Source organism: Sphaerodactylus townsendi, linkage group LG09 (genome assembly GCF_021028975.2).
Source record: "Sphaerodactylus townsendi isolate TG3544 linkage group LG09, MPM_Stown_v2.3, whole genome shotgun sequence".
In the NCBI taxonomy this organism is placed as follows: domain Eukaryota; kingdom Metazoa; phylum Chordata; class Lepidosauria; order Squamata; family Sphaerodactylidae; genus Sphaerodactylus; species Sphaerodactylus townsendi.
The window spans coordinates 33492358-33507351 of record NC_059433.1 but is presented as its reverse complement, the minus strand read 5'-3'; the positions used below and the strand labels follow the sequence as shown (position 1 = coordinate 33507351).

Below are 14994 nucleotides of genomic sequence, written 5' to 3'. Positions count from 1 at the left end.
AAAGCCTAACTTTTCAGCCATAAGGAAGACATATACTGTATCTCCCCATCACTAGTCATCAACTGACAGAAGAGTGAGGCCAGCCTAAGAAATAGCAGAGCCCTGTTTTACCTTTGTGCTCTAAACTGTTCAGAGGTATCTTATAGCCTAGTCTACTACAAAATATATGGCAAGTGCTCCAGTATAGAACTTGTACCATATATCATCATCTGATAGGCAGCCCATCTGATAGGCAGCCCAAATCTACTGCCCAGAGGACCAGAGAGTAGAGATATCAAGAGAACCCAGGTCTCCACACCACTCTAGCCAGCTGGCTGCCCAACAGCAGCTTGGGGCCCAATCCAACCAGCTAGCAACCCGGTTAGCCATCCGGCTCATCTTACTCATCAGTTAGCATACTTTTAAGGAGCTTGACACATTAGCATTCCCTAAAGAAAGGTGTTCAAGCCTTAAATTGACTGACACTATGATATAGTTCAGGGTTTTGTTTATTTTTCAGATTACCTGCAAAGGGCACAAATCTTTGATAGGTCTAAGACTATCCCCTAAATGCATCTCCCTCACACTTGGAAGCCTCCTCTCTTTTACCTCCTCTGCAAGATTTCCTGAGATTCTCCTCCTTCCTTTTGTCCAATCAGATAGTGTACAAAGGAAGTATTTCTTATTCTCAGTCTATTTCAAACCAGATTTGGACTCTAACTGGAAAGTAGCCACATGGTCACAGATGCGTATCCAGGGTACAGCATCATTAGATACCATACTGTAACTGAATGAGAGGTTGTGGGGGAGGCAGTTGTGTGGGCATCTGAACTCCAGTGGAGGTGTTTTAATTTACTCCACATCTTGCAGATATAACAATATACTGATGTACTTTTATACCTTATAGGATAGGTGGCATGTTACATATAAATATTATTATATCTGTAATAGGTGGTATCTTACCTAATAGCAGGCATGGGCAAAGTACCAAAGTTCACAGGATTTTATGTTTACATTCTTCTTCTCACATTTTCAGTATCACTTGCTGTGACAATATTACATTATTGTATTAATTCCACTAACACTGTGTACCACCAGCACAATTGTAATGTTACACCAACATAAACCCCTTAACATAACATTTTGTTCAGTTGGCTCATCAGAATTGAATAGTGATCCTAACCAAACCCAATGAATATAATTTAAGGATCGTAGTCTTCTTAAAAGCATTGTTTTATTTGATCCAGTTTACAGCCTTGTATTAAGAGCTGGCTAATAAGTTTGTATGGTATTTTTAGAAATTAATGATGTTTACAATAGAGATATGTTTGACCTCTTACCTTTGTCAAATTGCTGTAATGAACATCACTAGCTTGTGAGTTCATTTACAGTGAAGCATAATGGTTTTGCCTCTACTGATATTGAAAACCAGAATATTACATATGCTTGACCATTTTTATTTCAGTTATGGACATGAATGTATCTGAGACTCAGATTTGCATAAGTGTTGAGGTTTGCACAATTCGTCTACCACCACCTAAGGTACAGGAAAAATTCAGTTCTTCCAGCTAGTATTATTTGCTTTCATCTTACTGTGCCTTGTTTCTTAAGAGCTGGTACATCCACCTAGTGCTGATTGTGTCTAGGTGCCCAGAGGGTCATTCTCCTATGCCAGTGGTGGCGAACCTATGGCACGAGTGCCAGAGGTGGCACTCAGAGCCCTCTCTGTGGGCACGCGCACACAGAGTTCACCCCCCTCCTCAACACACATATCAAGGCTGGCCTGGACCTGTGGGCACAACACCCCCAACAAGCAGGGAGGACTCCACTGGCGGAGCAGGTGCCTGTGCTCTGGGTGGCTGATGCCCAAGTGGGGGCAGAGGAGGCGGAGATGCTAGAGCAGTACGTGTGGGACTTGGGGTGCACGCAGGATTACCGGGTTGGCACTTTGCGATAAATAAGTGGGTTTGGGCTTGCAATTTGGGCACTCGGTCTCGAAAAGGTTCGCCATCACTGTCCTATGCGAACAAATTACAAAATTGTGTACAGAAAATGAAGAAGCAGTTTGAAACCAGTGATGTGTTAAGCATTATATACTTTCCAAATCTAATGTTTCTAGGTACGAAATAATTTATCCTTAAAAATGGTTAATATTTGCCAAGAAAGTTATTATTTATTTGTTTATTTCACACAGCCTCACATAGTTCAATATCACTTTCAAACACATTTTGCATACTTAAAAGCATATTATCGTGATATGTTACAGAAGTTTTAAAACTATTTTTTTAATAATGGGCTATGACTCACATCAGCAGCACTGTGACCATTTTTTTCTTTATTTGTTTATCTTTATTCAAAAGTTATCACCGCTTTTCATTTCTTTTCCCAGCTGGAAGATTTTAATATTTCAGCAAATATCTTAAAGACATTTGACAGTGATAAGAATGCAGTAATTAAAAGTCATTCTATTTCAAGTAACTGGTGCTATGTTTTGCCAAGGTACGTTGTCATTTGGGTTTTTTTTACAAAAAATGGTATTGAGATGCTTCTGCAATATCTATTAGTAAGTTTATTAATAAGTTTATCACTAGTGATAAAAACTTCACCAAAAAGTTGTTCTTGGCCAAAGTGGAATCCTTTCTTCTGTTAATGTTAATACAAATCCAAAAAGCAAACCATTTTGAACAGCAGTATGTAAATACAAGTTATGTTCACCTTTCATTTTGAAAATATGTCTTCAAAGCAAAGGATATTTTTCATATATATTACTTTTCACCTTTGCAATTTACCTTTAAAGAAAAGCAATTCCACTTATGTGCTTTCCCTCATTCAAACTACAGATGATAATATAAACTTAACCTTTAAAATAAATTGTGCTATAAGATTCTTTTTCTCTACATGGAATATTGGCTGAAAACGGCCAGGTTTTATAGCACATAAGTTTTCTCTGTAAAATGATGAGCTCAGAGGGTTGTACCCTATGCATCACAAATCCAGCAGCACAAATGCACCACCCCCTTCGCACTGTAGTTCCCTATAATCCTGCTCCTGAGAACAGGAGGGGGTCCTGCAACAGAAGGGGGAGGGGGAATCAAAGGAAATACCATGCAAGCAAAAGTAGTGCATGTACCATAAAACAAGGCATAGTACTGAAACAATGCGGTCATTCAGTTTCTAACCTTTTCCTCATAAACAGGCAAGTTGTTCACTATCCAGATTAAGATTCTTTTTTCGGCTGACAGTCATTGCTAAATAACTCTGTTTGCTGTACCATTAAATAGCATGATGGAACTAATTTTCTACTATATTTTCCTTACTCTGTACAGCATGAAAATGGGTCAAATTATAAGTATTAGCCATGTAATTCCATCTGAGTCTCCATTTCAATCATACAGCAGTATACAGCTGCACTGGGAAAATCTGGTAAGCAATGCAATCACAAATACATTTGTGTGTGTGACATATATAGGCCTAATAAAGTTCTTAATATACATACCTCTATATATACACATATACATACACACCCACACATACTGACACACACACACACATACATTCATGCATCCTTGTATACCATTTCACATATGACCTCTTTTTTATTTTTCTCCAGTATGGCTATATACTACCTAAGGATCTCTCAGCATACTGCAACATTCACTTCAAAATGATAGGGGAGCAACTGTTTACATATCCTTTGCATACTTTTAATTCTTGCTTACTGTTATTATGATTACATTCAGAACCAAAGTAGCTCCTTAATAAGTACAGATGTGCCCTGCCCTGGATAACCCATTCTAGACTGATCTTGGAAGCTAAACATTCGCCAATAGTTAAACAGAAAACCATAAAGAAATATTGGAATTACAATACAGAAGCAGGCTGTGGCAAACTACCTCTGAATGTCTTTTCCTTGAAAAGCCCAGTAGGGGTTGCCAGAAATCAGATGTGACTTGACAGCAAAAAAAAGTGTATATGTACTTTTATGGCAAAATAGATTATGGGTGTGATCTTGATAAGAATTAAGTATTTTTAAGCTCCATTAGTTTTATTGGAAACATAACAAAAATGTTAACTTTCTTGCTGGCCATTTGTCGTTAAGTACAAAGAATGGTTAGTTGCAATGTGAATATAGACAGTGAGGAGCCCCATCCAAGCAGTGAGGTGGGCAGCGGCGGCTGTACAATCATGCCACCCTGCCACTCCCAGAGAGGCTTCCCGGTGGCGCGGGGAGGCTTACGAATCAAAACAGCCTTCCCCCACTGAGAAGCCTCTATGGAACTGAATAGATTTACGTGCCTAAGTCCGGCTTCCCCACTGCCAGCATAAACTGGCGAATGGTCAGGAGGAAGACCCCCCGGACAGTCCCTGCTGCGGCAACGGAAGCAGGGGTGCCAGGACATTGGGGCAGCATCCCACACTGCATCCCAGTGCCATGAGGTGGCTGACAGCAACTGCACACTAGCTGTTTCATCCCTCCATTGGGATAAGTGCCCCAGGGAGGGCATTTCTGCTGGCAGAAGCCCACACCCCTTCCACCAGCAGATTCAGCCCCCCACTTCTGGATGGAACTTTGAGTCATAGTTGTAAATCAAAATGTTTGAATGAGCATAGAAACAAAGAACCAGGGCTGTGGGTACTTAGCATCAAAGAATTCAGAATTCTATACCCAGGCAATCCAGATTATCCATAAAAACCTGCAAATGTCAACATGCTTATTTTGAAATGGTTATTGCATTGTTTATTATGTTCTAATGATTAATGATTTGCTGATGACTGGGAAGGGTAGTCCCAACCATTAGAAAGTCTGTTCAGCCATCCTTTTGATTTCTGTGGCCAATGTCACACTAATCTTGACACCACGCTGGCTCTCAATTATCATTCCTTAAGCTTGTGTCCAATGGACACAAGCTTAAGGAATGATAATTGAGAGCCAGCATGGTGTCAAGATTAGTCAAGAGTGGCAGACTAATCTGTAGAACTAGGTTTGACTCTTTAATCTTCCACATAAAGCCTGCTGGGTAAACTTGTCACAGTCCTTCAGAACTCTTTCAGTCCCACCTACTTCACAAGGTGTCTTGTGAGGAAGAGAAAGGAAGGTGATTGTAAACCACTTTGAGATTCCTTAAAGGTAAAGAAAAACCAGGGCATAACAACCAACTCATCTTCTAATTTGCAATGATAAAATAAATAAATGGAAGATGGCAATATTAGAAACGGAATTTTGCGCTCAGTACATATTCTATTTTGTGTGTGTGTAATCACAATATATGTGTAGCCCTACCTACAACACAGCTACTTGTCTTATAATGAACAGAAGAACATAGTCTATTTCTGTTTGACGTGTCACATGTTTGTTCAAATTGTCCTAATCTAACAACAAATCGGCACTGGAAAGTTACTTTCAGTCAGTTTTAGGTTTCGGACATTTATGTTGAAAGCACCATCTTGGTTTAAATAGCCATCTAGAACCACTGCTTTACTAGAACCTTTTTGGACTTCAGTGGTGCTGGGAGTAAGACATCTGACATCATGCATGTTTTCTGAATGAAAACTGTAGTCTGCACAGTGGGCAAAAGAAATTGTCTACCAGTAATTACTTCGAGCACAATTACTCCTGTACTAGACTTATTTAAACTAATGCAAGAGTATTTTTTGCATTTCAGCAGACCTTTTGGAAGAGAACTTTCTAGTTAATACTTCTGCCCTGTCTATAACCTATACATGTATGTTGCTCAGGTAACTAACTTCAATTCTTAACACCAACTCAGATACCCTTTAAGTTGCATCAGAAGTCAGCCTGTGCAGTATTTTCCTAGAATAGATTTAGAAGGGGCTTTGAATGCTTTTCTTGCTGATCTGAAGACTATATTTCCTCATGCATGTGGCTTTCCTCTTAAGATGACAAGCAAAGCATTATATGCCACCCACGATCTTACGCAGTCATCTGTACAGGTAATTAAAAAAATTAAATGTTTCCATTTATGGGAACAGAATTGATGGGACTTGAGAACTGTTAATTACTTTGGGTTTTTCCACTCTGGCACTGTCACAGCCCTGGGCATCGTACACTGGGGGGAGAAGGAGTAGATCAGAGGCACAGCCCTGAGGAAGGCAGCAGTTAGAGATGCCAACCCTCAGCTGGCAATTTCTAGGAGCACTGGAGGGATTTAGTGATGCCTTGGAAGTTACTTTCTGTTTGAACTGGGTAGTGAGCGGGGCAAGTTATGGTGGCTCACAAAAAAGTTATATGTCACTCCAACATAAGTCATTCCAATATTCCTTTTCACTAAAGGATTGTTCTTGTATGAGCATAAATTATGCAATGAAATATAGGGATAACTGGCAGACCCTGGGACTTATAAGAAGGAGGAATACTGCTGCCATCATTTAGTTTAGGCCAGTGGTGGCGAACCTATGGCATGGGTGCCAGAGGTGGCACTCAGAGCCCTCTTTGTGGGCACTGTCGCCCCAGTTTGGGCACTTGGCAGTGGCATAGCACCAAGGGGGTGAGGGGTGTGTGACGCACTGGACACACACCCCTGCGGGGGGGGGTGTCAAGGGTGTTCCGGGGGCGAGGCGTGGGTGTTTTGGGACATTCCGGGGGGCATTCCAGGGCAGGTCAGGGGTGTGGCAGGAGCACAAGGTGCACGCATGACCCAGGTGCAGTTTCCCCTTGCTCCGCCCCTGGCACTCAGTCTCTAAAAGGTTCACCATCACTGATTTAGACTATCATTGACAGGTTTGTCTCAAATTTTACTATTCTCCTGGAGCTAGCAGTGTGCCAGGTTACATTCCCATGGGGAGGTTACAGTGTTTTCTGTCAGACTCAGAGCTGGCAAAATGATAGTTGCAAATTATTTTACACATTGCATTGGTTACATTCTGAAAGTAACCATTGAAAAATTTCACATTCCATGCATAAACATGCACTTTATGCAAAATAGTTAAGTTACCTATATAATTCATGTTATAATGTTTGGTTTCTTGTATTTTAGAAAGTGAATTCTAAGCCAGCTAATCTCACTGGAAAAAGGACTTGCAAGATAACTTTGATTCAAGAAATTCCCCCCAAAGGTATGCTTGGTCCTTCAGCATGTGCTACAAAAGCTAGCCACAAGATGGAGCTTAAAGTCTAACAGCTAAAAACAGACATTTTCTCTCCTCTCCCATTTATCAGCAGAAGATGCAACTACAGGAGTAATGGAAAGAAAATCCCACAGTAGAAAGCAGTGGAAAACTTCAGATGAACCTGCACAACCACATCACTCAACGGAGTCTTTTAAAATGTTGAAGCATTTATTTTCAGATTCTCTAAAAAAAGATGCCACCAGAATAATTCCAATTTTCAAAGGAAAGCTGTTGCAGATAGATAGGCAAACCACAAAAGCTTTTCCTGGAAAGAAAAATCTCACCATTCTACAATATTCTCCAAAAGTAATGCAAACTAAGACAGCTGCCAAATTGACTGCATTCAAGCCTAGCGAAGATCAAGTTAACAAATCGTTCCATAATTCATCATTTAAAAATATTACCAACAGAAGTTTTCTTCAGGCACAGATTGGGCAAGCAAATATAAAATGTGCACTAAAAGAGAAAAATGAAAACAATGGACAGGTGTCAAATTGTGCTTCTGCTAATAGAGCAGGTTTAGAGAGGAATTCAAGTGAAATCAAATCCAGAAAGGTGAAGTTTTTGCAATCCAGTGTTGACAGATCAATGCATCACACATCAGTTATCCAACAACATTTGCACAAACCTGAAAATCTCAGCTCCAGTAACAAAGGGGATAGAAAAACTTCAAGTCAGAGTATCCCAAATCCTAGATCAAAGAAACCCCTTCTTGACATATCTGGATCATATGTGGAAGTGACAAATTCCAAAATATTTCAGAAACAAAGTCCAGTCGAAGAAAAAACAAATGCATACAGATTAAGCAATTCAGTGTACAGTAAGACCACAAAAGCAGCTGCTCAAAAAGAATTATTAAGACCATCAAATCAAGATATCCTTAACATAACCAGTCATCAATTGCAGTTTAACAACCTGCAGGTAAAGTAATAATGTTGGAGCATATTCGCAAAGCAGTTTTCCTTGCTGCTAATGCATACAAAATTTGAGTACAAACCTGAAAAATGAAAATATTTCTTGTGTATTGATTATGCCATTCACTCTCAGCCATCAGTTTCTGACAATTATATTCATTTCCCATGGGAACTACTTGATTGGCAAGACTCTATATGAGTAATATGGCTTGTAGAAAAAAGACAAGCTGATGAGCCTATGGCAGTGATGGCGAACCTTTTCGAGACCGAGTGCCCAAATTGCAAACCAAAACCCACTTATTAATCGCAAAGTGCCAACACAGCAAATTAACCTGAATACTGAGGTTTTAGTTTAGAAAAAACAATTGGCTCCAAGGCGTGCGTTACTTAGGAGTAAGCTTGGTGGTAGTCAGTGGATTTGCTTTGAAGCAAGCATGCAACTCTTCCAACGGGTGAATCACAACCCTAGGAGGGTTTACTCAGAAGCAAGCCCCATGGCCAGCAACCGAGCTTACTCCCAGATAAAGGATTGCGCTTTAGTTCTTCCCATGTAAATCAGTGGGGTTTAACAGTGCTTAATAGGGTTACCTACACTGCTTTCCCAAAACTAGGTATTAGGTTTAATGCTAATAATCGAGCCCAGCGGCCCAGGCCAGCCTAGATGTAGGGGGGGCACTCTGCGTGTGCCCACAGAAAGGGCTCTGAGTGCCACCTCTGGCACCCGTGCCATAGGTTCGCCACCACTGGCCTATGGCAAGCCTCATAAATACATTTCCTCAGATAACTGTCTGAGAACATGCACTGGTATTGCTTTGCTAATGCAAAGCAGGTCTCAGCCTGATTAGAAGATTGCTGTAAGCATAATTGTGATCCTATCTGAACTTCTAGAAGGAAAAGTAGGCTATATAATTAGACATATTTATTCTTTTCTTAGATCTAGACTGACAAGGACAATCAGTTAAATGAGTGAAGCTATCCTATTGATTTCAGTAGTATTCTATTAGCAGCAGGTTGCATTTTGTTGGTTTTTTTAAATGGTAAAAGCAGTGTAGCTACTGATTTGATCTTTGTATGGTTCCTTTTAAGGAGAGGGAATGCATTGTCAAACATACAATTTGTTTTTACAGAAATGTAGCTTAAATGGTACAACAAATGTTCAGTGAAGAGGTCAGTGTAACTCAAAACTTTACAGGTTTCAGGGCCAATTCTGGACATGTATTTGGGAAATAACCATCTTTTTACTTTCCCAGTTCCTAATCTCCTTACTTTTTTGCCCTAGGGTTGCCAAACTTCAGGTGGGGATTGGAGATGTCCCAGAGTCTCCAGACTATAGAGTTCCCTTGGGGAAAATAGCTGCTTTGGAGGACAGAGTCTATGGCATAGGTGTCAAACTCACGGCCCTCCAGATATTATGGACTACAGTTCCCATCATCCCCTGCCAGCTGGCAGGGGATGATGGGAACTGTAGTCCATAACATCTGGAGGGCCGCGAGTTTGACACCACTGGTCTATGGCATTTATAGCCTGCTGAAGCTCCTGCCCTCCCCAAGCTCCATCTCCAAATCTCCAGGAGTTACCTAACCCACAGATGGCAACCTTGTTTTGCCCCCAGACTCAGCATTTCCTGTTGCTTCCTGACCTCCACTTTGCTGTAGTTTATAACACTTCTTTAGCAAGGACCTTTGGCTATACTTTTGCTCCATATCGACATCTGGTCCAGCTGTATAAGAAGACAAGAGGAAGAGGGATGAGGATATCATTGAATTGCTAACATTATGGAATTACAGAGCTATGAACCCAGCTACACTTTACAGTCATACTTCATGCAGGGATGGAGGGAGAGGGAACCACGCCTGGTGCACGACCTGCTCACGTGCACCCCCTGCCCTGACCCCACCCCACCCATGCTCCACCTCAATCTGCCCAAGCCCCACCCCACCCCCGGGGAGGGAGGTCTGGGGGCGATTTTCTGCCCCAACTTGCCCCACCCCATTGCAGATTTGCCATTGACTTCATGTCAAAATAAAGACATGTTCTGCAATTATCAGTTACCCGAGAATAAGTCCAATTTCTAAAATCCTTACAATAATATGAAATTGTAAACGAGTGGCTGGTTTGTTTGTTTTTTCATTTTGAGGCTCTAAAGACAAATGAGTCATTATGTTGTGAAGATGTAAATCTGAGCCAGATGTATTCAACAGCTGAAATCCACTTGACATCTGCATCAGACCAAACTGGCAGAAACCACCAGATAAAGGTTAGTAATAGCATCTTTAAAAATATTAATAAGAATATGAGAGTAAGAAAACATTTTCTGAATTTACTGAAAAATAAAGCTCCTTAAGGCAAGAGTCATATCCAGAAAACTTTCTATAAATTTGATTCATATTGTAATTAACTTGTTTCAGTATTGTTTGCACTCAATGCCAGTTTCATATTCCTTTTCCTATTATAACCATTATCTTGTAATTATGACTAAAATGTTTCCTTTTCCTTGTAGAAAACCACTTCCATACTGTTGCTTAAAATATATTGGCTGCTGTTTGTTATAACATTTTGAAGGGAATCTCAGATATTTTGCTAATTAGTTAATGGATGCAGATATGCTTTATGTATCGCCACATGAACATAAAAATATGTAATAGGCAGGAATTATATTTGTTTGTGTAGCTGCTGGCTCAGTGGTACTCGGAAGAAAATGCTTCAATTCTCTTAAATGTAAAAGTAATTATCATTAATGTTTTAATCCAAGAAACAAAGAACTAGTAAACCTGCAATCTAAAATAAGGCCTTAGAAGAGGAAGAAAAAAAGGAATGTGAGTACCAGTACTGCTTTACGAAAGGGTTTTCTTTTTTCTTTTTCAATTAGAGCAAGAGAACTTCAACACATTTCTCAAATGGGATTTTGTGAAATAACTGAACTTACCATAACCAATCAGTGAAATTTCCTTGTTATAGGGAGAACCAAATGCCTGTCTCTCATTCCAAATGCACACAGATGCAAAAGTGAGGGACCAAGCCTAAGCAAATTTACAGAAGTAGGTCCAACCTTATTCAGTGGGGCTTGATTCTAAGACAGTGTTCCTAGGATTGCAGCCTGATCCCCTTGTGTGCATTCAGGTATCTGTACTTGCTTGAATTATGTGATGCAGTCTGTGCATACAAAGGAATTCATATGCTGCTTTTTTCCTCCCATTGAAATGAATCAAAAAAATATTATGAGCATGGAGTTGCGTGCATGCATTAAAATTCCTGTGTTTTGTATGCAGGATCAGAGTGAATTTATGGCCAATTATGCACAAGGTGCCTGCTGCATGGTGGGGGTTGTCAGAACTCCCCTGCATAGACAATGAAGCATTTGAAAGTTCAAAGTTGTTATTGCTAATGTCAGGTGAAAGGCAGAAGCCTGTTCTGAGGCATCAGCTCAGAACAGTTTGATAATATTCATCAGTGTCCCCCCACCCCAAATGTGTGAAACAAAACTGAACAAGATTCACTGAAACAGTTCTTCCATCCCAAGGTTAGAGATAATGCAGCTGCAGGAGAGAAACGTAGCAAAATAGCAGACAAAGCTTGGCATTGCAAAGCATCCCAGTAACAACCCATCCCCTCTTACACACATTCTGACAGGGGTGAATGTCTGTCACAGCAAGCTTTCTTGTACAGACATATTTCCTAAACCTCCGCTTCCACTTTCCATTCTCTCCACAGCAAGCGAGACCACTTGTAGCATAATTTTAATTTTGCTTCACCGCCAGAGCAGGCAAATTTGCCAGGGAGCACAGCTTTACCCTGGAAATCTTTTCTCCACTCAGAGCCAACCTACCTACCTTCACCCTTCCCACTCACTTGCACTGCATGCCTTCTCCCTTGCCCTCCCCTTTCATGTTGCCGGACCACAGAAAAGTCACAGAAAAGAAGCTCACTCACATGTTCTTAGCCAAAACACACCAACTTTTACCTTCTCAAGCTGATATATTGAAATATCAACATAAAAAGAACAGAAAGCGTTTGGAAATAAACCTCGTTGCCCTCCTACAGCAGCAGCAGTAGAAAAAGTGCGGTGAGGAGAGAGGAAGAGAGAGAAGATTGTATATAGCATGATGTCCCCTTTTTTGGCAGGGTGTGTTCCAGGGATTGGCTTTGCGGGGGATTATTTTTGGAACAGTGATATCGATAAAAGTATAGGTTAAACTATAAGTCACCAATTTTGGCTATTGTGCCTTTAAGAATAAATGCCTTTAAGATCTGTGCCTTTAAGAATAAGTTGATGGGTGAACCAGGGCCAGGAGTATTCTCTGCAGAAAAGCTGGGTGGGTGTTTCCTTGTGTGTAAGCAGAGAAACACGAGGTGACCCCGCTAAAAACCCACTGTACCCTGAAGAGTTCCAAGGTAAGTATTCCATGCATAATCAGCCTATATGTTTTAAAACATAGTTTATTACTTACAGAAATAATTTCCATGTAGTTGGTGCAAACCATCATTTGGGAAATGCAGTACAAATATTTCATTTCTCTTACTAAGTATGTTAATTGCAACCCATTGTGGCTTTGCACTGAACGTCAGAATTACAGTATACCTGCTTTTCCTATCATGTAGTTACTTCTGTGCAGGAAATAAGTTATATGGAAAACAACCTAAGATGTAGGTTCTACATATTTATAGCAGTCTTTAGGGATACAGTCCTATGCATGTATACTTGAGAGTAAGCTTTGCTGAAACTGGAGGAACTTAAGACGTAAACTTGTTTTTGCTGATAATTGAAGGTGGCTTGAATGTTCTTGTAGTCCCGGGGCGGGGGGAGCAAGGCCTCTAGGAAGCTAACAAATCAAACAACATGAATGCCGAGCAGACAGGCCCCAGCATTTACTGAACACAACCATAAGAGTATTAGCACAGCATAGGACATGGATGCAGCATCAAGCAACTTGACTGATGGCACCTGCCAATCTGCTGGGGCAGCAACATGGGATGACAAGTCCTGAGATTCCATATTGCGTGCAGATGGTGAGACCCTTCTCCGGCAAATGAAGACACTACAACGACAGGCTTGGAAAATGGATTGGGCCGCAGCCCAATTTATTAATATATAATAACATAACTATTTACAGAGAAGCTGGGCAGCAGATGGGTCGCAACATCAAGCGATCCCCAATCTCCATTGGGGCCACCTGCAGGAAGCGGGAGCCCCAAGGGCGAACCCCCGGCTTCAACCCTTTCTGCTGCTGCTGAGGAGGCGGGCACCGGCTAAGCCTACCGGCCGCCTACCAACCCACCATCCTCCCCAAGCTTGCTGGGGTGTCGGGCACCGGCTAAGCCTACCCTAACCCTAACCCGACCCAACCCCACTCCATGGGGTGTCGCGCACCGGCTAAGCCTACTGGCTTGCCTACCGGCCCGCCACACCCCCCGGCCCTTCCGCAGGGCACAAGCATGGGAGAACCGGCCGGCTGGCTCGGTTTCTCCCCAGATGTTGCGACACCCGTTGCCAACCCGCTGGGCTGCGACAAAGTAAGCAAATGACAATCTTTGTAATATAGGGAGGGAGGGTGGGCCACGCCTTTCCGAGTCTCGCCGCCAAGAAGGACAATCTCTGGGTGTGGCACCCTTTTATACTTAGGCTCCTCCCGCCTTTTAAGGCCTGGAGCCAATCATTGCAACCCTCCTGCAGCATGCTGGCCAGCATTGCTTTTGCAAGCAACCCCTTTGCCTCCTTTGCTCACCACAGCTGCAATGGCTGTCCCCGGTGATTCGGTTGCTGCTATTAAGCACAAGCCATTTCATGGTTCCCTTGGCACCTGAGGGTGAGGACTGGCCCATAGTCCCCAAGCTGGGCATATCACTAATGGTCCCACTCCCAAGTCCCCTTATGGGGCTCTCCACACCAGGCACAGGCACACAGATTCCTCCTCTCCCCCAAAATGGATCTGACCTGAAACCCAAACCACCTACACATTGCTGTGACACAAACAAAATATCACATTAATGCAGTATTGCAAAGCACCAAAAAAAGGGTGGGCAGGGAATTGGGACAGTCTACCTGCCCTCATGATCTTCAGCCTTCTTGAGCAATAGCGGCATCAAATTGCCCCCTGCCTTATGCAACACGCAATCCTAGACATATGAGAAATAGTTTCCAAACCATGTGTTTGTGATGGTTTTTGTTTCAGGCACCGAAAAAAATGCAGAGGATATCGATGGTTTTGGCTCATCTTATGAACAGCAAATGTTTTTCTGTATCCACAGAAATGTTGGTTGTTTGGATTCTGATAGTTGCAATCAATTTTTGATTATTTTTCTCTTGAGCAAGCAAATTTGTTGGCTTAGCTTTACAGTATTGGCAAAATGCTCCAATCCTGAACAAAATATAATGCAAAAGATATCAAGACTGAGAAAACATATTTTTAGTGTTTATTTTCCACAGTCATGTGATTGTCTAAAAATTGAAATATGTTTCTCTAGAAGTTACAGAACAGTCAGCTGAATTGACTTTTCAGTTGTAAGATGTAATTGCATTTCCTCTGAAAAAGCGGAAAGAGTTCCTGCACAGCAGTTTTCTTTACTTCAGTGTCACATATAACTTTTATGTGTAACTAGGTTTTATTGAGCTTGTTAGGGCGAACATAAATCCAACAAACTGAGGGGGGGTATTTTAAAATAATATTTTAAATGTTTTAATTTTACATGCTTTATTATGTTGTTTAATGAACAGAATATCTATCTATGTATTTGCTTCTGATTATGCCAATAAAGGCTTATGTATGTATAAAGAGTAAATATAGCATCATATCTTTATGGTTCATTCTCAGAACCCCCCTGTATACAAGTGGGAAACACTTCAGGATGCATACAGAGGAGGAGCTATATTTTCTGCTGGTGGCTGCCCTTTTGCCAACTCCTTTCACCTCATAAGTTGTTGTCCAGAAAGGCCCCCAATACTATCAAAGCTTTTCAAACAGCACAGATAGTGCTG

At 41.4% G+C, this 14994-nt stretch overlaps 1 protein-coding gene across 1 annotated transcript in view; it reads left to right on the top strand.

The window, feature by feature from the left end:
- Nucleotides 1–14786, top strand: part of LG09H18orf63 (linkage group 09 C18orf63 homolog) — a 31941-nt gene extending 17155 nt beyond the window's left edge. Inside the window, exons 7-17 of the mRNA XM_048508079.1 lie at nucleotides 1445–1521; nucleotides 2369–2478; nucleotides 3306–3402; nucleotides 3590–3660; nucleotides 4266–4271; nucleotides 5748–5931; nucleotides 6975–7053; nucleotides 7157–8028; nucleotides 10159–10278; nucleotides 10737–10837; nucleotides 14192–14786. Coding sequence (XP_048364036.1) covers nucleotides 1445–1521; nucleotides 2369–2478; nucleotides 3306–3402; nucleotides 3590–3660; nucleotides 4266–4271; nucleotides 5748–5931; nucleotides 6975–7053; nucleotides 7157–8028; nucleotides 10159–10278; nucleotides 10737–10787 — 1667 coding nt within the window. The 3' untranslated portion in view covers nucleotides 10788–10837; nucleotides 14192–14786. The remainder of the gene's footprint in view (nucleotides 1–1444; nucleotides 1522–2368; nucleotides 2479–3305; nucleotides 3403–3589; nucleotides 3661–4265; nucleotides 4272–5747; nucleotides 5932–6974; nucleotides 7054–7156; nucleotides 8029–10158; nucleotides 10279–10736; nucleotides 10838–14191) is intronic.
- The last annotated feature ends 208 nt before the right edge of the window (nucleotides 14787–14994 follow it).